The sequence below is a fragment of the Podarcis raffonei genome, chromosome 13, assembly GCF_027172205.1.
Source record: "Podarcis raffonei isolate rPodRaf1 chromosome 13, rPodRaf1.pri, whole genome shotgun sequence".
NCBI lineage: Eukaryota > Metazoa > Chordata > Lepidosauria > Squamata > Lacertidae > Podarcis > Podarcis raffonei.
Genome location: NC_070614.1, coordinates 2,880,302 through 2,906,133, shown reverse-complemented (window position 1 = coordinate 2,906,133; position 25,832 = coordinate 2,880,302). Strand labels below are relative to the sequence as shown.

General features: G+C 43.9%; 2 protein-coding genes across 5 annotated transcripts in view; both read left to right on the top strand.

The window, feature by feature from the left end:
- The window catches only part of MOCOS (molybdenum cofactor sulfurase), a 96,467-nt gene extending 93,436 nt beyond the window's left edge, over positions 1-3,031 (top strand). For both annotated transcript variants that reach the window (XM_053362371.1, XM_053362370.1), the window contains one exon: positions 363-3,031. In XM_053362371.1, coding sequence (XP_053218346.1) covers positions 363-384 — 22 coding nt within the window. In that variant the 3' untranslated portion in view covers positions 385-3,031. The remainder of the gene's footprint in view (positions 1-362) is intronic.
- The window catches only part of PTPN3 (protein tyrosine phosphatase non-receptor type 3), a 261,139-nt gene that overhangs the window by 158,840 nt on the left and 76,467 nt on the right, over positions 1-25,832 (top strand). For 2 of the 3 annotated variants that reach the window (XM_053362364.1, XM_053362363.1), the window contains exon 1: positions 13,025-13,132. The exons of the other annotated variant lie outside the window; for it this stretch is intronic. In XM_053362364.1, the coding sequence (XP_053218339.1) occupies positions 13,084-13,132 (49 nt within the window). In that variant the 5' untranslated portion in view covers positions 13,025-13,083. Of the gene's footprint in view, positions 1-13,024; positions 13,133-25,832 lie in introns of those variants that run through there. 3 annotated transcript variants of the gene reach the window in all.

Below are 25,832 nucleotides of genomic sequence, written 5' to 3'. Positions count from 1 at the left end.
CTCCAGAGAAGCGGACACGGAGCAATGGATCCAAACTACAAGAAAGAAGATTCCAGCTAAACATTAGGAAGAACTTCCTGACAGTAAGAGCTGTTCGACAGTGGAATTTGCTGCCAAGGAGAGTGGTGGAGTCTCCTTCTTTGGAGGTCTTTAAGCAGAGGCTTGACAACCATATGTCAGGAGTGCTCTGATGGTGTTTCCTGCTTGGCAGGGGGTTGGACTCGATAGCCCTTGTGGTCTCTTCCAACTCTATGATTCTATGATTCTATGAGGAATTTAGTTTAACCATCCAGAGGCATTGCACTTGTTACTATTCCATCTGTTGGGTATTTGATCTTACTTACAAATGTTTCTCCCCTCAGACTAAGTTTGGAATATACCTGATGAATCATCCTGAGATGCAGGTCTCCCATCCAGATACATTGTCAGTGGGATCGCCAGTGTTTGCAGCGGTAAAGAACATTATCGCATGTTGACCATCGGCTGAAGAGCAAACAGGTGGAGGATTCCTCAGCTAAACCAGCGTATGGGAAGGTTTTGCAGATTATTCATATGTGTTCTCAACAGCAATATGATCTTCTCCAATATTATGAGTAAAAGGTCAATCACCTTTAAACATTCAGAAATGACATGTCACAGCTAATCAGGTGGATCAATTTTTGCAACTCTATATCATTTGATCATTTGATTTCTTTTTTCCATTCAGGTTCACGAGAGACTTGTTGCAGGGCACTGATGCTGACTAGGAAATTTAATGTCCTCAAAATGCCACTTCACAAGTTAGACTGATAGTTAATAACCTCAAATAGTCAGCTGATTTAAATTAAGTATGGTGTGTGTGTGTGCAGTGTGTGTGGGGGAGAAGAAATAGTGCTTTAGATAAGAAACAGAGATGGCTGGCTGGAAGTGAAGCACCTTGGGATTCAAAGGCTTTAACATGGATAGCAAATTTGCTGCCTTGCTGCAGTGCCTGCTGTTAGCTTCCACTGATGCAAGTAGCACCTGCAACAAAGGACTCATCCAGACTTCTGCTTTTTTGCCAATTATTTTTATTAATTTCCCATAATCTTTAACAAATTGCCACCAAATTAATACAAGTTTAAAAGCTGATTTCCCACCCTCCTCCAAATGTCCCCTCTATTTTCCTCCCTTCTTTGCTGCTCCCAATAAAATAACTTTTACAGCTCTCTTTTCAAAGTACACTCATCCCTTCTCCCTACACATCGCCTGTTCAATTACCAATTTCTGCTATGGCTTTTATACATTGTTATAACCTGTCCTGAAAATAGTCGAATAGAGTAAATCCTCTTTTATCTATCTATAATAGTCATTAATCAGTTTTGAAACATTTCCCTCTGATGCCTCTTGAGTAGCACTTTGCCTGAGAAAAACAGGTCCTGCTTCTTCCCAGACAACACACACACAGTCCTCCCTAACATGGCCTTGAACATTGCTGTCTCACATCTGGCCCCAGTAATAAACAGTGTGAAAATGAACCCCCTAGAATTTTTTTGTATAAATATATAATATACATTCCCCCTCTCACACTGCCAATCTCCCAGCATCCCCCATACCTTGCATTTCTCCAATTTTAATCCTCAATTTTACATACAACCAGCTCATAATTAATTAATTAATTAATTAATTAACATAATCCGAATCTCTTCTTATTTCCAACTTCAAGCTTTGGGGCTGATGTAATCCCGCTTTCTTTTTTTACCCACCTTTTGGTTGCTCACCAGCAGCTGGGCTTTAGCACCAAATATAAGCCTGAATGGAAGGGAAATTGGCCTGGTTTGTGACCATCTAAAAAGGCATGTGTTAATTATGAGGAGGTGCCATGAGTTTATCCAGAATAGATCATTCCAAACCAACCTTATCTCCTTTTTTGATACCGTTACTACTTTGGTCCTGTGCCATTTCTTTCCTATCTCTGTCTTTCTTCACCTTCATGCACGCACTGGCCTGGTTTGCTCTTCTTGCTCATGGCAAGGCTTCACCACCACAAACATAAAAGAGTACAAGATTGTGTCTTTGCAGCCCAAGCCTACAGTCTCTGCAATCCAGTGCTTGCTAGTTCCACTACATTCAGTGAGGCTTGCTCCCTGCTTAGTTTGCATAGGAGTGCAGCCTGCATAGCAGTGTAGAAAGTTAATTACCTAATTTGTGGACTGGCACCAGATTTCCCCTTTTTGTGCATAAAGATTGGTGGTGACACTTCACTTGAGTGGCACATTTGACCAGGGCCAGCCCACCCATGAGGCAAAGTGAGCCAAGCACCACAGGCATCAAGATCACACTCACACACCCACCATGATTTCTGAAGTAGATCTTCACTGAGCCCTTCTTCACTGGTGGGGAAGCCGTTTTGTGGTTCACCTCAGGTGCCAAAATGTCTTGGGCCAGCCCAGAATCTGACCCAATGGTACAGTGAAATGGAATGGAGAGATTTACATGGCTACAGCCTAGATGGAATGCTGAAAAAATGCCAAGTGGTAAATTGAGCCACATTTTTTATTCAAGTGAATAACTGTATTTGTGCACTGTCTACTTAAACAAAATAATTTTGCTGTACGTGAATCCTGACAATAAATGCTTTGCAGATATTATCCAAATATTTTTGAAGCTAAATTATTTGTCTGATATTTGAGATCTATATTTGATATCATGGGATACTTGATTCCAATATTTTATATTTAATAATATTTAATAATATTTGATATGACATATGATATATTAGTATCTGAAAGCATTTTATGGAAGACATGAAATAGACATGAAATAGGACTCTTATTTTTTGTAATACCAGCCAAAACAATCAAGAGAATGTAAACAAATCCAAAGAACTCAATTTGGAGGGGAAATGTCTCTCAGGACAAACTATTCTGTGTTAGAATTTGCATTCATCTTTCTGAAAAGCAGGTTGAAAATATTTGCCAAATTTCAAATATTAGAAAATATTTGTTTCAGCTAAAATATATTATTTGTTTTTCTATGAGCTCATTTAATTAAAGTGACATCTCTTACACTTTTTGCAGAGTGGTTTGTCTGTCTATTCTCTATTGGGGGCCTTTGAGATATTGTCACTCAATCTGTGAACACAAAGCAGTTGGTTTTCCTCTATTTTGGATTGAGATGGTGGACTGACCTGCTCCAGACTGCCAATTTGGACATCTTTGGATATACCACTGCCTCTTGGGCATGGTGGTTCCTGAGACGGGAGGGCAAGCAGACCTGGCATGGCAGCTGAGTGCACAGAGGAGCAGCTCAGGAGCCACCCGCCAAAGGCTCAGGCTTGCTGGCCGCAGGACTCTTCCTAGCAGGGAACACACTGATGAAGCAGTACCCTGCAGGACTGGACCCTCCTGCTTTCTGAAGTGTTGTCGGGAGGGCAGGAAATGAGATATTTGCAGGAAGGTTCCTGAGATCAAGGAACAGGTTTTCATCTGTTCCATTGGTTTAAGTCCTCCCCTCCAGAGCAGACAAACACAAGCATGTTCCATCTTCCATGTGACAGCTGTTTAGATATTTGAAGATGGCTATCATATCTCCTATCAGTCGCTCCCACAATTACTCCTCCTAAGGCTTGGTTTCCACACCCTTGATCATTTTGGTTGCTCTCTGCATACACTCCAGCTTGTCAACATCCTTCTTAAATTGTTGTGCCCAGAATCGGATACAGTATTCCAGGTATGGGCTATCCAAGGCAGAATAGAGTGGGACTATTACTTTCCTTGATCTGGACATTATACTTCTGTTGGTGCAGCCTAGATTAGCATTAGCATTTTTTGCTGCTACATCACACTTGGCTCATATTAAGGTTGTGGTCCACCAAGACCCCCAGATCCCTTTCACATGTACTGCTAGTAAGCCAAGTGTCCCCCATCCTATATTTCTGCATCTGGTTCTTCCTGCCTAAGTGCAGAACCTGACATTTGTCCATATTGAAATTCACTTGTGCCAGTTCTCCAATCCGTTAAGGTCATTTTGAATCCTGATTCTGTCTTCTGCAGCATTAGCTCCCCCTCCCAGTTTGGTGTCATCTGCAAATTGGATGAGCATCCCCTCAATTCCTTCATCCAAGTCATTTATAAAGATGTTGAGCAACAATGGACCCAAGACAGAACCCTGTGGCATCCCAAGATGACAAGGAACCATGAATGAGTACTCTTTGGGTTCGGTCAAATCCACTTAACTGTTCATTTTACGAGCTTCCTTGCAAGAATATCATGGGAGACTTTCTCAAAAGCCTTACTGAAATCAATATACGCTATGTCCACAACATTCCCCTGATCCACCAAGCTTGTAACTTCATCAAAAAATGAAATGAGGTTTGTTGGGCAAGACTTAGTTTTCTAAGTGCTCACAGACCAACTGTTGAATAATCTGTTCTATGACCTTTCCTGGTAGTGGTATCTCGGGCTAAGTACTTAATTCGTTCCGGAGGTCTGTTCTTAACCTGAAACTGTTCTTAACCTGAAGCACCACTTTAGCTAATGGGGCCTCCCACTGCCGTTGCGCCGCATGATTTCTGTTCTCATTCTGAAGCAAAGTTCTTAACCTGAGGTACTATTTCTGGGTTAGCGGAGTCTGTAACCTGAAGCGTATGTAACCTGAAGCGTATGTAACCCGAGGTACCACTGTATTGGTGTCAAGCTCACGGTATCTGATGATTGTGTTGTTTTGGTACTAATGGTTAGATCCAGCTGCTAGCTGCGTGTTTCATGGGGCACCTTCTGTGACATCACAATGTGGCTGTCAAATAACTTGCTCTAGTCTTTCTTTAGTGGTTTGGCCAGATGCACTATATTGCCCTCCTTTGGACTCTCCCATCTGATATTTCCATGAATCTTTGTGATTCTGCCAGGCTACTGTCTCTTACCATCTTTTCTCTCACCTCTTTCTCAATTTGAAGCTTAAAGAATCACTGTTCCAGGAACCTACAATTTTCTGGGGAGTGGCTTTTCGCTGGAAATATCCAAAGCACGAAACAACCATTTCTATTGGTATGATCTGGGTTGCGCCCAGAAGGCATAGCTGTCAAGTGTCCCTTATTTGAAGGGACAGTCCCTTATTCCAGTGCCATGTCCCGCTGCTGTGCCTTATTGATGTCCCTTAAATGTCCCTTAAATGATGTCCCTCAAATTTCAAAGGAAGCAGCTCCTCTCCCTCCCTCCCTGCTGGCCAGGGAGGAGGGAGGCTCCAACTGTGTTGCTTGGCTGTGTTGCTCACCCAATAAGAAGTCTAAGAACGACTGGGGGGGTGGAGCTTGCATGCCTTGTGTGTGGCTAGTTAATGCAAGCTATGGGGTTTTTTGAATGCTGGACGCCATTTTGTTGCACGTGCTGCTGCAAACTTTGCAGTGCAAAGCCAGGCCGGGGAGCCATCTTAAGTTGAGGCTGCATAGGCCTTGTGGTGCATGTGATTCAGATTCTGTTCAGTTGAACCTCTGGTTACAAAGTTGGTTGGACAGTGTTCTGGAAGCTACCAGCATAAGTTTGACCAGACTGCAGGAGGAAGGAAGACTGGAGTGCCTGGAACAGGTGAGGCTGCAGGTCCCTTATTTTGGCTGCTGGTCCCTTATTTTCAAATCTGTAAGTTGACAGCTATGCCAGAAGGCCTTGGGTGGGAGAGAGACAAATATTTCACAGAGGATGGCCTGAGAGATAAGTGTGGGGTTGACCTTTTGAAATATTTAAATGTTATCCTCTGTGAAGGAAATGTTTTCATTTTTTGTGTTTTAACTCCAACCCCCAGACCTTTGTGGGCAAAATACACTGCGATACACTTTCTGTTGCAAAATTTACACAGAAGTAGACCTACAGCTTATCGCTTCTAGGGCACTGACACCTGCACAGCAGGAAACAGTGCCCCCAAATGTCAGAGAATTAGCATTAACTGTTTGGGCTGAAATAAAATAACAAGAAAACCCAACTCTACAATTCACCAGATGCTTTCCAGGTTACAACAATGTGAAATACAGCAATAAAAATTACAGTCACAATCTGAGTGGGTCTATATGCTTTCCTCATATGAAGTTGAATGAGATTGTCAGATGCACTGCCTGGGGAGGAATCTGCACAGCTTTGAGAACAGAGAACAGGGAGAAGGTGGTTGTGTCCCAATCAATGTAATGCAAAAGTGGGGGGGGGGGGTCAACAAAAGCTGACCCAGGGGTACACAAATGCCCAGACAGTGTTCCTTTTGCAATAAAAAAAAGATGTACCATATTGGCCCGAATATAAGCCTCACTTTTCCCCCAAATTCCGACTGTGAGAAGTTAAAATGCGGCTTATATTCGCGACCTTACGGTATGCAGCCAGGAGCGTGGGGCAAACCGTCCCCATCCTCTCCCCCAAGGCTGGGATGGGAAAGAGCGAGGAAGGGGAAAGGATGCCGGTAACGCAGCATGGCTCCCACTCCCACTGCCCCCAGTATGCAGCCAGGAGCAGCAAGGAATGGAGCAGCTTATATTTGGGTATTTTTTTAATCCCCCCCCCCCAATTTTAAAGCTGCAGCTTATATTCGGGGGCGGCTTATATTCAGGCCAATACAGTAGACATATCTGATATATATCTGGTAAATATCTGGTAGATATATATCTGATATATATTTAGATATATATCTGGCTCTTGATTTTGAGATTTTTTGGTACCAGCTACTATTGATATATTGGACTAAAATAAAATGCTCCATTTTTTTCCAAGCAAAGATTGATCCAGAGAAGCAGACTTCTGACACCACATTCTTGGTTTGGTTTAGGGACATTTTTTTAGTCCACCCCTAGAGACAATTTGGTTCATTTTAAAATAAGTGTGGTTTTAATAAGATATTATCCTGATTCTTTTTAGATTATGAATTTTTATTCCAAGAGTTAAATGAAGACAAAACATTAAAGTCTGACACTGAATATAATTTATCTGCATAAAGGACTTTATATTAATTTTTATTAAGTATTTGCTTGGCTTATAAAGGGACTTTATAATCGGAAAATGGAGACAATGTAGTTACTTTGTAACCCAAGAAAATCTTTAATAAAAACAAATTTTCCTCATGTTGCCACTAGATGGCAAACTTCCTCTTTCTGCTCTATCTCTCTGTGTTCAAAAAGAAATGTACTGTAATCTCATCTGGCACTGGAAAACAAGCAAGCAAACACCCCTTTGGAGAGGTTGGACTACTTTAAAGGTGCCCAGCACAAAAGCCCCTAGTCCTCTTTGTAATTTGACAAGTCAGGGGCTCTTCTCTTATCATGCCTGCCATTTTCAGACCAGTTCCCCACGAAACAAATTTCCGGGGGGGGGCACTGGGATGCCAACTTCACCCACCTCTGCCCAAAGGAGTTTGGTTTCCTAAGAGCGGGGAAAGACAGGAGGACTCGCCCTCGGGGCTCCTCCGAACAAGCACCAAACTTCAGAAAGCGAGACTGGGGAGCGACGGGTTTCCGCAGGCGAAAGCGATGGGAACAGAAAAAGAACTTCTCGGACCCGCGACCGGAAATCGCGGAACAAGCGGACCTGAGGGGGAACCCTTTGTGTTGACGAAGCAGGCTTGGGACTCGTTTCTTTAAAAAAGCAGCCTTTTAAATGCATTATAAGACTGCGACACCAGACGGCGCTGTTTCGGCAACGTGATTTCCCATCACGAGGTTTTCCTGGTGTCCCTGGACGCAGCCTCGGACTTTGCGCCTGATCTGAGTTGCGCAGCCTCCCGCCAAAGCTCTTTGGACCAAAGCAGGCTGTTTTCCAAAGCACCAAAAAGGGGACCCAAATCAAATCCTGTGGCCGCCCCTGATGTCTGACACTGCCGGTTCCATTCCCATGTCATTTTAAGCTCTTGTTTGTCATTCTGCTGGTTAATTACAGCTAATTAAAGATACTCATCCATTACATTTATTTATATGTTTTGTCGCAAAGGATTAGCATGTTACATATACCAATAAAATACAGTAAAAACAAACACAGCCTTTGACAGGCATCCCAGCTGAATCCTGCACACTGTTTACTCTTGCCAGGGAATTTCCCCAGGACCATCTCCCCCCCCCCTCTCTCTCTCCCCATGACATTTCGCTTTGTTATTGGCAGGTATTTCTCTAATACTAACACAGAAAGGTGGAACTGGGAACTGCTCAACTGGGGAAACCCAGCCAGATGGGTGGGGTATAAATTATAAAACGATGATGATGATGATGATGATGATGATGATGATGATGATGATTAACTGTGATGTTGCCTCTACCCTCTCTCAGAGTGGGAACTGTATGCAACCACACATATGTAGTTTAAGTTGTGAAGAGTCAGGATTGACTTTAAGGATTAATAAGGTGTTGGTCAGGCACTCCCTATCTACACTAAAGGAATTCAGAATTTCAGGACCGGAAGAGTTGCATCATAGGATACTGAAGTAACTTGACAGTATTCTCTTGGAGACTCTGGTCCATCACCTTTGAGGAATCCTGGAGAGCGAGTGTGGTGCCACTGTGTGGAGATGTCACAAAAACAACATCATGGTGAAGTTGTGTAGCTGCACATGACATCTGGACAAAGGAGGAGCCAATTCACTCCTGCTAACATGAAGGTGAGGGATTGCCAGCCTCATATAACCAAGAGGCCTAAATCTATTTAATGCATGAAGGGAAGGAAGGAACTAAGTAATCAAGATTTGTTCTCCCTCAGTCTACATCTAGATCTAGATCCAACTTATATACCAATAATTTGGTATGTTATTTACCTATATACCAATAATTTAGGAACTTTCAGCACAGAACTAAACTTTTTTTTTTGCCTGTGCAACACATGAATCCAACCTTTAGGGAGTTTCTAAGTAAACCATTTTTAACTTACCAAACATGTAAGTTTCTATGCTAAGGGAACTGGGGAATTTTGGAAGGATGTAGAAGGGCATATTTTAAAGAGAACAGCTTATATTTCCATGTTTTGCTGCATATTGTGTGGTTTTAAATCTCTGCTAGGGTTCTCTCACCAGCGTACTTGCCCCAGCAATTCTCCTTTTATACTTGTTTTCCCTCAGTACTCAGATATAACGATGCCACAGGACTGCCAAAGTGCGAGCCACGGGGACACAGGCTGGAGCAGACCAGCAACCCAAGAGGCAGACCAGGACCCAGGGATTCTGCTTGCAGTCTCTATGACGATCAACACAGCTCCCAGGGTGGGCTGCCTGCTTGGTGCCCTTCAAGTGCTGCGTCGGCTGGCTGGGCTCCCCCCTGCATAGGTGGCGCAGCATGCTCCTGCTGGGCAGGGATGCTCCGGTGGTGTCGGCAGTGAGGGCTGGGTTGCCACGGCAGACTCCTTCACCCTCCGTGCTCCCCCCCCCCCAGTGCATGAGCCCCAGGCATTGTTTGGTCACGCGACACTGCTGGACCAGTCTTGCTGGGCAGTTCCTTAGGAAACCTCCTTTTTCTCCACTGTCACTACTCCTCTCCCTCTCCTAGGTGGTAGCAGGAGCTGAGCCCCCTGCAATGGTGGAGAGGAGTGGGAGTGATGAGAAATGTCTTCTCAAAGATCAAGAGGAGGGTGTAGAGCCTGCAGCAGCCATGGCAGTGGCGTCCAGTGAAATTTCCTGAAGGGGAACAGTTAGGGTCAGAGGCACCAGCATGGCACCCACTGGCAGAGGAAGGGGGGTGCGGGTGTTGGGAATTCCATTCCACCCTTTGCTGCAGACATGGGATTGTTACATGTCACATGTCTGTTTACATTCCAGCACAGATTGCTGGCACGAGCAGAACTTCCGCTCTGTATTGCTTTTGTTTTCAGTCTCTCTCCGAGAAGACAGCAAGGAGAGATGCCATGTTTTCTTTGTCTTGATTTATGTATAATAAATGCATAGTTTAGTATCTGTCTACAGCCTCAGGCCTCTTCTGTTGAGCAGTTTGCACTGCTGAGGAAAGTCTGCTCAGGTCTGCAAGCTTGAGTCACTCCGCCTCTCCCATAGCCATCCCGCCCCCGGCTGTAGGACACACTCGCCAGGCACCCGAGCGGCTAGTTACGCCACTGATTGCTCCTCCCTCCCTAAGGCTTGCAAAAGCTTCCTGGGCTTTGGGAAGGAGGCACCAGGAGAACATTAAGGGGAATAGTCTCTAGTCCACTGACCACCCACCACTGAGCCTGGGCAAGCACCTTTGGGTGGTGGGAAAGCTTACACTTTGATGAGCTAACTGGGTGGTGGTCTTTCTCCCCCCTCCCCCCGTGCCCCTTTTAAACTTTAAACCAAGGCAAGCTACTCTACTCACTTTAGAAATCTCTTAAGAAGGTCCTGGGAAATACAGTGGCTTTGAGGTGCCCAGTGACACTGTTGGGAGAAAGATATTAACTGGCATTTTTGTTAAGAAGGAAAATGTTCCTTGAAAAAAACACCTTTCTGCATTTGCTGCGGGGGCACCTGATTTTGAAAGTGGAGTGGCTTAAGCAGGGTTTATTTCCAGGCAGAACTCACCAGACCTCAGTTCTGGCACCTCTCAGGCAGGTACCATTGCCTTCTAGAAAAATAGCACTGGGCTTACCGTAAGTATTTAAGGGCACACCTCAAGTCTCTTGGCTTGAGGGAGAGATTTAGAACCTCCCTTTTCAGATGTTTCCAGGAATTGAGGTGTCTTGGGATACAAAGGTACCACACCTTCTTCTTTTCTTGCTTTAACCACCTGGGGGTCCCCATTTGAGGAGAGAGGCTACAAAATTGCCAGGCTGTGGGACAGCCCCCTCCCCTTGAGGCATGTCTGACCCCCACCATTGTACGCATTTTGTTGGTGAGCCAAGGCACACCTTTTTGCACATGGCTTGGGGTGGAAGGTGAGTCCAGTGCACCACTCCCTCTGCAGGGTTGCCTGTTGGTTTTGCTTGCTGTTTGACACAGTTTAATGGATAGCTTGGTGTTGCTACACACTATGTGATTTGCTTGTTGTTTTAAACTGTATGTAACCTGCCTATGTGGTGAAGAGCAGACTATAAATGGATATAAATAGACGTCCTGCTTTTAGACTCTTCTAGTAATATGGCTGCCTTGGATTCCATGTGGGCACCAAATTTCAAGATTTCCTAGAGAAGAGCACCCTGGCAATTTTGATAGCCCATTGTTGCCATGCTCTGCACACATGTGTGCACCCATCCAGGGTGGCATGCTGAAAAGCTAGACTTGGCCTTGTGGGAGGCTTAGTGTGCGCAGCGGAAGGACACTCCCCTCCACTGCAGTTCGTACCTCAATTATCCATACTGCTGTTACTATTATTTACACCACTCTTATTTCAAGGAACTCCTGGTGGCATACAGGGGTCTCTTTTTCCCACCTAACATCCCTGTGAAGTAAACAAGGCTGAGAGAGAGAGAGAGAGAGAGAGAGAGAGAGAGAGAGAGGGAGAATAAGACCTGAGTGGGCTTCATGACTGAATGAGGATTTGAGCCTGTGTCTGCCCACTCCTAGCCCTACTCTCCAACCCACTTTTTCTCTAAGGGGGTGATGGTCCACACTGTAGGGCAGGAGAGGATGGCAAGTGAGGCAGCAAGATTCAAGGACAATCAAAGAAACAATTAAACATTTCAGTGTAGTATCATATTGTATAAGGGGAGCAGGTGGCGCTTTGGTCTAAACCACTGAGCCTAGGGCTTGCTGATCAGAAGGTCAGCGGTTTGAATTCTCGTGACAGGGTGAGCTCCCGTTGCTCGGTCCCAGCTCCTGCCAACCTAGCAGTTCGAAAGCATGTCAAAGTGCAAGTAGATAAATAGGTACCACTGCGGTGGGAAGGTAAACGGTGTTTTTGTGAATTGTGGCTTCTGTCATGGTGTCCTGTTGCAACAGAAGTGGTTTAATCCTGCTGGCCACATGATCCAGAAAGCTGTCTGTGGACAAACGCCTGCTTCCTTGGCCTGAAGCGAGATGAGAGCCACAACCTCATAGTGGTCTGACTGGATTTAACTGTCCAGGGGTCCTTTACCTTTACCTAGTGCAGTACAGTATAGTATCAAAAAAAATTTTTTTATTTGCAGAATATGGATAGATATATTTTCAAAATGAGACCTAGGGCAGCAAGGGATATTGAGCTGTGATCAAGAATCACTGTTCAGAGTGCTGGAGAAGACTCATTTAATTCAACACCAATAGCAGGCCCAAGCAAACCTCCAAAAAGAGAAAGTTTCTTTATATGTGGATAGCTATATGAGTCTCAGTTTCACATGGACTGGAAATGAAAATGTTCCTCAGCCTATGGGCTTGATCTGCGGTGAGAACCTTTCTAATTCCAATATGGCCCCAAAACAATATGAAAAGACACCTGTTGTCAAAACATGGACATCTGGCAAACAAGAATGTTCAGTATTTTAAAAGGCTTTTGGTACAGCGGAAATGCCAATAATCATATTTCAAAAAAATGTGTAGAAATCTCAGATAAGATGCAGGTTATATCTTACCAAGTAGCTGAATTGACTACTCAACAGAAAAAATCAGGCAAAATAACTGAAGAATTTATTGATGATGCTGAGCTGCATTGCTTTATACTTTCTGGTTTGTCCTGTGATCATATTTTAAAGTAGTTCTGTTATGTTATAAACCAAGCACTGCTAGGAGTTCTTTCCTTTTGTTTTCCAATGTATTTGTTATCAATAAAAAGTTCTGTGTGGTGCAAGTAATCCCCCCCAAAAAAGTGTGGCCCAGAGAAAAAAGTTGGAGAACCACGATTCTAACCATTGCACCACATAGACATCTGGATCTGCTGTGGTGAGGAAAGCTTTGCCTCCTCCATTTCTGCCTGCGGTGAAGTTGATAAAGGTCCAGAAATCCCACCAGGGAAAGCCTCTAAAAGATGGCAATGCTGAGGGAGGCATTGTCTGCACCCGTCTTCCCAAGGCTGTGCGAAGGGTGGATGTCATGGCCATGAATCAATTAAAGCCTCTTCTGACACATGAAGCTGCGCAGGAGCTCCTGGACCTGTTTTACAGGTTTGTTTGGAGCGGAAACAATATGAACTTGTCGCTATTGTAACTAGGACAAGGCAGATTCGTGCTTTGTGAGACTCTGGGTTCTTCCACGTACAGAACTGTCTTGGGAGAACAGGAACAAGCAGCAGGGGAAACAATGGTGGAACAAGATCTGTGGCTAGAATGTGCCTCGACTCAAGAGAAATGTAAGTTGTCTTTATGAAAGTCAGGAGGGCAACAGCCTCATTCAGAGAAGTCCAGGAAGTGGGAAGGCGGGAAGTCAGCATTAATTACAAGCTTCTGGGCATCTAATGGGATTATTGCATTTGAAATGAAAAGGTGAAAGGCACTGATGCAAATCATGGGGAAAAGTTGTTATAAAAAAACCCAGTTGCTGGAGCAGGGGCAGATAAGGAAAATGAGTTTCTGGCACATTGAAATGGAGGGGAAAGATGTTTGGAAGTGCCTTTTGATACACTAGGTTGTTTGCTACAGAAGTAGGTTCTTTTTTCAGTAATAGCTGAGATTCAGAGCAGTGTGTGTGTGTGTGTGTGTGTGTGTGAGAGAGAGAGAGAGAGAGAGAGAGAGAGAAGTTACAGAAAACCTTTCCACACGTTATTTTATTATATACTTTAAATATTTACAGCCTACCTTTCTGCTAAGTTAAATACTTGATTGTGACCTGCATCCTGAACTCTTTGATCTGTCCTTTACATATGTTTGTAAACACACTTTTTGGCACATTTTAAGATGTGTACTTAAAACACCTTGCAATCTCTGTATCGGCCCTGAGCTTCCAGAGAGAGCATCAATAGTAGGCCTTTTTACACATGAGTCTAAGGCACCCTTCCCCAACCTGGTGCTCTCCAGATTCCTTGTACTACATCATCATCATCATCATCATCATCATCATCATCATCATCATTACCCCACATTATTATTTCCCCAGCCACTCTGAGCGGCTTACAGCAAAATATTAAAATACAATAATGTATCAAATATTAAAAGCTTCCCTAAACAGGGTTGCCTTCAGATGGCTTCTAAAAGTCAGATAGTTGTTTATTTCCTTGACATCTGATGGGAGGGCATTCCACAGGGCAGGCACCACTACCGAGAAGGCCCTCTGCCTGGTTCCCTGTAACCTCACTTCTCGCAGTGAAGGATCCGCCAGAAGGCCCTCAGCGCTGGATCACAGTGTCCGGGCAGAACGATGGGGGTGGAGATGCTCCTTCAGGTATACTGGGCCAAGACCATTTAGGCAGTGGCGGAGCTTCATTCTCTGGCACCGGGGAGTGGAGAGCAGGTGGGGGCGTGGCCCCCAGCGCATGCAGGGGCCCCTAGCTGCGATGGCACCCCACTAGGATTGCGCTGCCAGGGGTGGTGCGCTCTCCCCGCACTCCTCTTCCTCCACCAGTGCATTTAGGGCTTTCAAGGTCAGCACCAACACTTTGAATTGTGCTTGGAAATGTATTGGGAGCCAATGTAGGTCTTTCAAGACCAGTGTAATATGGTCTCGGTGGCCACATACAATTCTCATCAGCCACAGCCAGCAAGGCTGGCTTGTCTAAAAGCTCGGCTACACATTGCATACCCAAGTGTGTAAGAAAACCCTGACTGGCCTCTTCATCGCAGAAGAGAAAAGGCCCTTCCACTTGTGGGATTGCATGAGAACCAACATTCCACTTTCGATCATATGATGAGAACAGTAAATATGCTTAGCTGTGTAATAATCTAGAATTTAAAATAACATACCAGTTAATGCAGTACAAACTGCCATATTCTTTCATTTTGTTTCAATTTCTGTTCCACTTCTTTACTCAGCATTGACAATGACAGAGACAATAAAAGCAGAAAATTATTAGTATGTAAATGAAATAGGAGCTGAAATGAACTTCTGTGCTGTTGTATCACAGGCATACACAGTAGTGACTAAAAACACTGAGCATGACGTTTGCCTGGCAGGATCAGAGCAGAGGTGTGTCCCCAACAGCAGCCAGGCATTGGCAGTGGGTGCTCACAAGCACCATCTTGTCCCCAGCAGCTGCTGTTTAGAAGCACCTGCTGCCGCTGGACATGGAGGCTCTCCTAAGGTGTCTCATGGCTACTAGCTGCTGGGTTTTTTCTGCCCTCCATGAATTTGTCCAAACTTCTTCTTTTTAAGCTACATGAAGTCCTGGTCATCACGATGAAGCCTTGCACAGATGCCTCACCAATTCAGAGGGTGGAGGCTCCTTAAGGCAGGGATGGAGCTATGCTCCTCCAGATGTTGTTCAACTCCGATCAGCCTCAGCCAGCATGGCCAGAGGTCAGCGATGGTGAGCACTGGAGTCCAACAACATCTGGAAGACCACAGTTCCCCTGCCCCGCCTTAAGAGGTGCGTTTCCTGAAATGCTTAGCAAATTGCACCTATTTATTTGTGCATTTTTACAACTGCTGTACATACATCATACATTGTCCGTCAGTTATCCATTTCCTAAGTACTTCTCAGTCCACCTGTCCATGGCATTCTATGCAAACCCTGAACAGCTGCATATCCTGATCTTCCGCACATTTTTGTCTCAAGTCTTTCTTTATTTGAGATTATCTGGAGATTTGAATATTATACCCTCTAAAATATTCTCCCAAGCACTTTCACTCTTTTTTAAACTGTGGCTCATTTTTATTTCTTATTTTCGCGGTCATAGATGCTAATTCTGTACATTCTATCAATTTATTCTGCCATATATCTTTCATAGGTTACTCTTTTTCTTTCCATTTTTTTGCGTAGACAACTCTAGCAGCAGCAGTCACATATAAATATAGGTTGAGAGCCTTCTTTGGTAAATCATTTTTTATTATCCCTAGTAGGAAGGCCTCAGGTCTTTTAGGAAATGTAGGTTATGTGTAGATAATTTCCCAGAATTCTCTAGTGTATTTACACAACCACAACATGTGTATCAAGGTTGCAAGTTGTGCCTTAGCATTGCATGTTTGCACACCTTGCAGTGAAGAGCACACCCACACATAGCCTCTCCAGGTGACAATCTCAACCAACACAAAGGTCAAAAGAGCCTGGGAAGCATTGTTCCGCTTTCACCTCTGTACATAAATTTCCCAGATTAGTCATTTTTCTGTAGTTCAGCTTTAGTGGGATCAAATGTTTTCCTCAGATGAGAGAACTATAAAAAGGCTTCTGGGAGGAAATGTTCTGGTCATATCAGATTTTGGCCTTTTGATGGGCATGAACCAGCCCACAAGGCACTTTGAAGACACACCCATTTCCCCAAGAGTTAGGCTGGGTCTATATGCATGTTGCACTGTGAGCTGTGAGTTTCTTCTATTCAAACACAAAACATAAACAAAACCTCCCTGCAACTAGAAAACCAACAGACCAAGTATCGGGTTGAACTTGAACCAGATGATGCCCTAAGCCAGGCTGGGGAACTCTCAGGTCCAGGGGCCCAGACACCTGGCCCCTCAACTCTCCCCAGGCCACACACCTCCCTGGCCCTCCAGCACATCCCCACAGTTTTTGCCTGGATGTTCTGTGTCCTTATTTCTCTTCATTCCTTTGCTTGCCTGGATGGAGGATAGAGAGGACTGTGAGTCTGCACAGAGACCAGCCAGTTGTATAAAGGTAAAAATTATAGTCATTGCTCCACCCCTAAAGGCTGCCCAAAAGGGAACGTAGTCCCAGGCTGAAAAAAAGATCCCCACCTGTTTCTTCATATTGTCCTAAAGGTAAAGGTACCCCTGCTCGTTCGGGCCAGTCGTGTCCGACTCTAGGGTTGTGCGCCCATCTCACTTAAGAGGCCGGGGGCCAGCGCTGTCCGGAGACACTTCTGGGTCACGTGGCCAGCGTGACGAAGCTGCTCTGACGAGCCAGCACCAGCGCAGCACACGGAAACGCCGTTTACCTTCCTGCTATAAAGCGGTACCTATTTATCTACTTGCACTTAGGGGTGCTTTCGAACTGCTAGGTGGGCAGGAGCTGGGACCGAAAGACGGGAGCTCATCCCGCCGCGGGGATTCGAACCGCCGACCTTCTGATCGGCAAGTCCTAGGCACTGAGGTTTTACCCACAGCGCCACCTGCGTCCCTCTCCATATTGTCCTAAGCTGCTCTTATTTCCAGGTAGGAGTGGGAAGTGTTTTGTTGGTTGTTTGTTTGTTTGGCTTTATCTAAATGTGGGGAAGAAGTTAGGAATGGATTCCTCAGCCCACCTCCTGAACTGGTACAGTCAGCCCAGTCTAATACATTTTGCTGCCTGAGGCAAAGACAGTGTCCTCCTCTCTCCTTCTATGTACAAAAGCTCACTGAACTGAGAGCTGTGCCTAAGAAGAGCTTGCTGCATCAGGCCGGTAGCCCATCGAGCCTGACAACCTGTTCTCCTCATGGCCAGCCAGATGCCTGGGAGAAGCCTGCCACTCACTCCAAGGTTGTCACTGGAGCAGGGCACTTGAGGGCAGCTGGCTAAGGGAAGAGATGCTGGGCTGGCGCATACACCTCTGTGTGTTCTGCAACAGCACTTGACTCCCTACCCCTCCACACCTTGGGCACAGTCTACTGTCCCATCACAGCAGTCTACGTTTATTACAACACTGCAATACGCTCCAACTGCTGAGACACACTTCTGCTTCTAGATAGAAGAGATACACATGGGAAGAGAAAGAATTTCCCACTTCACAACAGCAAGGCTGCAAAACAGGGTCTTCTGGTCTTCCTTTTCGCACCTCCCTCCTGCTCACTGTTTGCACAACAGTCTTCCTTAGGAGATAAGCATGTCTTGAGATAGCATGCAGGAGACTAAATCTTGTCAAGGACGCCTGTGGTTACAGCTTGTGCAGATCTTATATTCCACCCAGCCCCTGCCTTGCTCACAAACACATATCTGGGACTTGAATTCATTAATAACTTTGTTGTTTCAATTCTTCCTGTCACAACCTCATTATTCTGGAAGAGTGATAGTATGCACAGAAACCTGCAGCCTCCAGTTCCCTCCCTCCCTCCCTCTCTCTGTGTGGCATTTCACCAACACAAAGACTCATGCACCTGCCATAGGTGCTGCAGCAGGTGAATGCTTGACACTAAGATCAGACTGGAGGCCAGCAACAGATAATTTACGTGCTTGTGGAGTTTGCAGGAAAACATTTACGTGCTTGTGGAGTTTGCAGGAAAAATAGGAGTGTATCAGCTCCTGCCAAGTTCAGTAGAGCCATATTCAGTCACTTCAGATATTGATCTTGGCACCTCTGGGTAAGCAGCATTCAGAGGGAGTCTGAATGGATCACAGAGGGCAGAAGCAGTCTCGGCATGCACAGCTCCACCTTGGGCACTTTAGCCTGGTCTATTTATTGTCATTTTAAATTGACTGTGATGCTAGAGGCACAGGAACTATTATGCATAAACAAAAGGCCTTTATTAAATATTGTCTATTAAATTGCATTTTCACTGCTTGCCTTATTCTGCATATAGGTTGCAGTAGCACTTTGATTAAGCAACATTGAAATCCTTTCATTTGTTGCCTAAATGTTTAGTAGTTGATAAAATCCATTAACTGGACCATTTCTGAAGCCTTGTTTGAGCACAAGGAAGCCAGCAAGAAATATTATGGGGGAAATGAATGTGCTTCCAATATTAATAGGTTCTATTTCTAGTAAGCCTGCCTCACTGTCTTTTTTACAGCCACATAAGGAGGACTAGAGGCTTTATAGGCTGATGTGACGCCTAGGACTGTTCTTTCCTAGGCAGTGACTCATCCCTTTGCCTGCACTAATATTGAAAGCAAAGCAACTTTCTGTGAGCTGATCATTGCCATGAGCAAGAGAGGCAGCAGGTGGATCACCCTGAGCTTGTCTGTAGCAGTGAAGGTTGCAAAATTAAGCCTGTATCTTCAGCCCCAGTAATCTCAATTAGGGAAAATTTAGGACACACTCCCATACTTCAGGTCTTCTGGCTGAGGGGCTCTAGGATCTAGAGGCTGGTGGAGCTTGAGCTTGAGTTATTGCCCCTGCATGATATAGATGCCAGAGCAATTCCCCTCATATGCCCGCAGAACCTTCAGGTGGCAGAGCCCTCATGGCTGTGAAGCATGTTCTTGTTATAAGGAAAAAACTGTTCCTTTTCCCTTATGGGGTATCCAAGAGCCCATATAGAGTCCTTTTGTAGGTTCTCTGTCGGTAGGACAAAATAACAGAGACCAACCAGAGAATATTGAGAAGCAAAGCAGCTAGTAAGCCTGATCTTTATTAAAGCTGTTGCAACAGGGTGTTCCCCCCACACACGGGAGGGGGGGAGGGACCCCGAGCCGTGTGCACAAGCCCTTATTTTAAATTGCCCGCCCTGGAGTCCAAGACCACCCCCTAGATACAAAATACCTACATCACAGAAGGGGTGTAGCCCAAGACCACCCCTTTAAGAAATCAGAGAAGGGGCGGACTACAACAGAAATCTGAGTGAGTTGTTTTTTCTCCTGTCTGCTAGGTTACTTGGTTAGATTACCTGGGCATCCTGGCCACTCTTGTTATGATAACTACTCAATTCCTGAATCCAGGTCACAGGTCACAGGCTCACATCCTATTCATATCTTAAATGTGCCCTTAAGACAGGATTTGTGAAAGAGACAATGGGGAGATTTCCCATTTTCCTTCGACCTTGCAGAGAAATATTTGAGGTCATTTTGGGAGAGAAAATGGCTTCAGAGAGGGAGGTGAGAGGAGGTCGATGAAACAAGGGAATGAAAGATAGAGTAATGAAATGGTATGATGTATGTTTTTAAACTGTTGTTGTTTTGTTTTGTTTAGTTTAATGTGTTAAGGTTGTGTTTTGTATTTTTTATATATTGTACTGTGCTGTCTTTTTTTCTCTCTTTTGTTTTTTCTTATTGTCTTTTTTCTTCTCTTTTTTCTCTTGTAAGTTTTAAAAGTAATAAATATTATTAAAAAAAAACAAGTTACAAGAAAGGAGATTCTGACTAAACATCAAGAAGAACTTTTGGACTGTGAGTAAGAGCCCTTTGACAATGGAACTGACTCCTTGAGAGGCTGCGGACTCTCCTTCCTTGGAGGTTGGATGGCCATCTATCATGGATGCTTTAGTTGAGGTTCCTGCATTGCAGCGGGTTGGACTGGATGACCTCGGGGTCCCTTCCAACTCTACAGTTTATGATTCTATGAATCCAAAATGGTTCAAATGGGTTTAAAAGTCTGTGTTAAAATAATCATTTTCTACTACAGTGGTACCTAGGGTTACAGACGCTTCAGGTTACATACGCTTCAGGTTACAGACTCCACTAACCCAGAAGTAGTACCTCGGATTAAGAACTTTGCTTCAGGATGAGAACAGAAATTGTGTTCTGGTGCTGCGGCAGCAGCGGGAGGCCCCATTAGCTAAAGTGGTGCTTCAGGTTAAGAATGAATTAAGTTCTTAACTCGAGGTACCACTGTGTGTTTTGCTTGAGATAGTAACTATTTAAAAGCATTTTCTTTCATCTTGGTTGTGCTATAAAGTCCTGTTTAGATTCAAACCACACCTGCAAATGTACATTTCCCCTCTGCAGATGGCATAAGTGAGTCCCGGTTGCAAGGGAGCAGTTGGGAGCTCACACATATGACATCAGATATGAAGCAGGTGTGTGGTTTGGGCCAAATTAGGCCCATAGGGTCCACACCCCGCATTTGGGAGGAGGCAGCAAGTAAATAATTTACATTTTTTTGCATTCTCACAGTTCTTTGCATAATAAGTTATATCCTAAATCTCTTGCCCAGTGTATCATCACAGATTTTAGCTGTTCATCTTCTTTCTCCCATTCTTATAACAATTTGTACATGTGGGGAAATACTTTAATGGTATTTTCTAGTAGGTCTCTTTCAATCTGTGAGATTTGATTTGAGAAATCATTCCTTTTATCCATTTTTAAAGTTTTGTTAAGTTGATGATATTGTAACCAATCAGTTACTTTTTGATCTAACTCTGGTTTCTCTTCAGATCATATAAATCTTTCACCTTTAACTGAACCATAGCTTTTTGTTTACTTTCGCAGACAAAACTACAGCCATGTTGGCTGGTGGCTACTATTTACTGCTTACATCTGTTACCATATAGCCTTGTGTGTGTGTGTGTGTGTGTGTGTGTGTGTGTGTGTGTGTATATATATATAATTACATGCATACACTGATGGAACGCATGAGGGAATTTTTAACCTAGAGTCAGCATGCACAAAACTGGTATTTCCAGAAAAGGGAATGAGCAACAAGACAAGACAGAGTTCAGAGCACTTGTATATGCAGGGTTTTGTGTTTTTTAAAAATAAAAATAAGCAGGCAGCACTCAGATTGAATTAACTATTATTCGGTGATATCTTTAGAGGGGAGAGGAGATGGGGAAGAGCAAGCAAGATGGAGCAGCATAGGTGTGATATGAGAAGGCAGAAGCGAGGGTGTGACTAATGACTCAAATAAAGAGATAGGAGCATATTAGAAGATAGGAAGACATATAAGATTAGTGAAAAAGGTGACAAAATATAAATAGCACCTTGTTTGTAGGCAACACATCAAAGGTCTTGGAGAATTAGAGTGGCCAGGAAGGAAACAGAATTAGAGAGTGAAGGGTGAATGTTACTTCTTCCAAGTGGATAGGTAGGGAGTCTTCTTCAGGGGGTCTACTCTATTATGAACCAGGAGACCAATTTTTGCACCAGTGCACTGGGCTCACAGGGTGCTGTTCACTATGATTTGTGATGGCTAGGACATCATAGCCATAGCTGTTTATTACCTAGGAACATCCAGGAGAAAGGCAGTGATGGAGAAATGCAGGCACAGTTAACCTCTTTGATTCTTCCTAACCAAATCTAGTTGGGATTATCCTTAAAGGCTTGGTCTTTCAAGGAACGGCTTCACTAACAAAGGAAGGGAAGGGCATCTACAGTTCCAGTAGGATTTTTCATATCCTGACATGAGTGGTGGTGGTTATAAAAGGGTGTGGAAGGTTGCAAAAGGGATCCATGTGTATCTTTAGGGTGTGATTTCCTAATCTGAATGGATGCTGATTCATTTGTGGTGTTGTTCTAACAGTGGGTTTTACTCTGTTTTCTTGTGCAGCGCTCTTTACTTCTCTGGGGGTTTTTCCAAAGCCCATAAATAGAAGGGCAGTGGGGTTTTATTAGACTGGAGACGGACTGGTGTTTACTCAAAGTGAAATGGGCCACTTTGGAGAGATCTCCAAAGATCTCCACAGCAGGCAATCTTCCAACAGTTGAACTTCACCCACAAAGGCATACTCCTCCATTGTCTCCTGAGACAGGCGGATGCCAACCAACCAATCTATGTGTAATTTCTGAGTCTGCAGTTGATTTAAACATTAGCAGCTTCACACAGCATCCTATTCTCACAGTAGCCAACCAATTTCTTTTAAAAATAAATATATATTTTTGCATTTTCTATTTTACATAAACAAATGAATTAAATACATAAACGTATAATCCCTTCTGACTTCCCTCCCCACCATTGTGGATCTTAATGTAATGATTTCCCCCTCTGCCTTTCTATCATAACTCTATTTTTTATAAATCCTTTGTCAATCCATAGTTCAAATTTTTACAGGTTTTCTGTCAATCCTACCAATGTATGTAGTTTTTACAATATAAATTATAAACTTTCCCCATTCTTTATTAAAGACCTTCTGGTTTGTAATTATTCCTATAAGTTTCCCCATTCTTTATTAAAGACCTCCTGGTTTGTAATTATTCCTATAATTTTCCCCATTCTTTATTAAAGACCTCCTGGTTAGTAATTATTCCTATAAGTTTTGCCATTTTGGCATAGTTCATCAATTTTGTCTGCCACTCTTCTTTGGTCGGAGTTGTACCATCTTTCCATTTCTGGGCTAAGCACAGCTGTGGTCACATACATAAATAGTTTTGTCTGGTCCTTCGGGATCCGTAGCCAACCAGATTTCTAAGGGAAGCCTGAAAGCCTGAGCACAAGAGCAGTCTCTTTCTTGTGGTTTCCAGCTCCAGCAATTGATACTCAGAAGCATTACTGCCTCTGCAGAGCTTTGGTCCATGAACTTCTTCACAGCAATCATACAGCAGACTTGTTGTTTTGCAGACATTTTACTGCACACAGTGTTTGAGCACTTGTGTGAAATATGTTGTATATAATCAGCAATAATAAATAAAGAACATGTTTGCTACCCCTAATTTAGCTAGGACTTGGGATAAGGTGCACATTTCACTAGCTACTTGTCATTTGTACTTGTCATTTGTTAGGGTACATATTCCTTGAAAAGCTGATGGTGTGGCTATTCCTTTTGACACACTTGTATACCTAGACTGGAACGTACGTTTTTGCTCCAGTCTAACCAGTCTGCGGGGTGGGGAGTATGAACACTGCTGATCTTTAGACAGGCATATAAAATCCATTTATGTAGACTATGGATTGTAGAACTCAGGTGACTGCCTAAAACTGTCTGTTGCAAATCGCCAGAGTCCCAGAGGCACTTGATGGAAAGGAAATGCCTCTTTCTTGCTTCAGTCAGGCTTGTAAATCAGTGCAGGCGGAAATGGATTCACTCCTTGCTGCTTGTAGCCGTGGTAGATGTGGCCACTTTGCTATTAGAAATGAATCAGCTAGATGCTGGACATCAAGTGCTGGTTGAATAGAAAATATTTTTCTGCACATAACATATGATGGTTGATGGTAGCACTTAAATTGGCTAGCTATGTTTTCAGACTCTTTACCCTTACTGGAAATGATGAAATGCTGATGATGCAATGTATCTCAAGTGGACCCAGCAGCCTTGTTCTTTGGCAGGCCCAGCCCATCTTAAAGGGGAAATACAGGAAGCTCTTAAGAAAATTAAGTGGGAAAGAGTTTCTCATGCTGGCATTGCATGAATGACTTTCCTCCACTCCTTAAAGGGACTTGGGGGCTGGAACCTGAAACTCACTGACAATCCAAGTACGCTACTTGGAAGGTTTCTATTTATTTTAATAAAGAATTCTGATACCTTGGCAAGAGTACTGTGAGAACCCTAGTTTAGGAGGCAGAGCACGGTGCATCCGGGTGGTGCATGTTTGCTATAGCCCTTTTGGTATTAAAGAATCCCAACAAATGCTCTTCAAATACACTGCTTTCTTGCAATTTAAACTGAATGGGTTGTAAGGGTGAACCAGTGCACCTTGCTAAATATTATACACACTCAGTTCTGAAATGACACACTTGATTATTGGATGCAGAGGGTAGTTAATGCTGGAGCTATACATGGGCCATAGCTGCAATTAAGATGATTTAGGCCTCTCTTCTGAAGCTGTGAAGCTGCTGACTTGACAGATTACTGGAGTTGGCCGTGTTTTCCTTTTAAATGAGGGCATTTTCAGCTAATACCACCTCTGGTGAGTCAGGCCCTTGGTGAGTGGTTTTATCAATTTCCATGCTGAGCTACAGAGCCCTGTGTTTGCAAGGAAGTAAATCTTTCGTAAAGAGTCCAGCAGAAAATGAAACCTGTGTTGGCAGGATAGGGGGTGTGGCATTTTGGCAAATTGTTAACTACAGAATTGACTTTGGGCAATTTCCTAGTTAGAGAAGGCAAGCAGGAAGGTACGGACATGATTATCATTTGCTATCACAGACTGAGCCCTAGCCCAAAGGGGAAATAAAGCAGCACAAAGGACTCTCCACATCTGACCCATGAAAATAGGGGCAAAATTATACGAAGGATTGCTGCCCTCTTCCCACAATGACATGTTGCAGAAGGCTCTACTTTGCCTATTGCATACTTGATTTATTTATACTGCAATAGCCTGTTATTTACTGTTTTAAAAGCAAAATACAATGGCAACTGTTGCTAAAGATATAGTAGAAAAACACAATAGGTATGCAGTATGCAGTAAATAGACAGTATGCAAATACTTCACCAGCCACAACGTGTGAAATGGCAGGCTGTGCCATGCTGCTTTAAGAGTCCACACACATGTATTTATGTTCCACAACACACTCAGCTGCCATTCAGACTGCGACCACAACACTACGACCACAACACTTAACTGGGAGGAAATCTACAGAACTTACTGGGACTTACCTCTGCTCTGAGTAGACATGTATATGCTTGCACAATCATCTTTTAGAGAACCCAGGCAGGAAGCTGAACCCTGAAGATAACTCTCGCAAACTTTGTTAGCTAAATTTTAATAAGGCCCACCCAAAGGTAAAAAGAAGGACAGTTATTTAGTAGAGACAGGTACCAGGAAATAGAGGCGGCTGCAGCATATAACTTGCTTGAACTTCTGCAGTGACTGTTTGTTTTCAGCTGCCTTGCTGCCTGGTGCAGAGTCTACACACAGAGCTGTGCCGCCTGTCCTTACAGGACTGGAAAGACCCCTGTCCATAGCTGTCAACCTTTCCCTTTTCTTGAGAGGAATCCTATTCGGAATAAGGGAATTTCCCTTAAAAAAAGGGAAACATTGACAGCTATGCCCCTGCCTGAAACTCTAGAGAGCCACTACTAGTCTGAGTAGGCAGTACTGAGCTAGAAGGACCAGTGGAGTCCCTCTGTATAAGGCAGCTTCCTGTTAGGAGAGAATGAATCTTTATTTGCGTCAGCCATCAGCCATAGCAATAAAACAACAATACAATATGCAAAGAATAGAAATAAAAAGTCAATTATATAAAATACATTTTAGGGTTTTGAATCAATAGTCAAATAGTGGATCTTATTCTAATTGCCCCAGCTAAAAAACTTGCAACTTTTGCTGTCTCCTGCTCATCTTGATCTGCCAAGAGAAAGGGCAGTGTGGCAGTGGCTGGGTGACCCGGAATGGACAATAAAAGAGGGGTGATAACCTCATTCCTCAAGTCTTTAAGAAGAGTGCAATCCAGAAGGGCATGTTAGGAGAGAGAAAGTTGAGAAAGGAATAAATGCCAATTCTT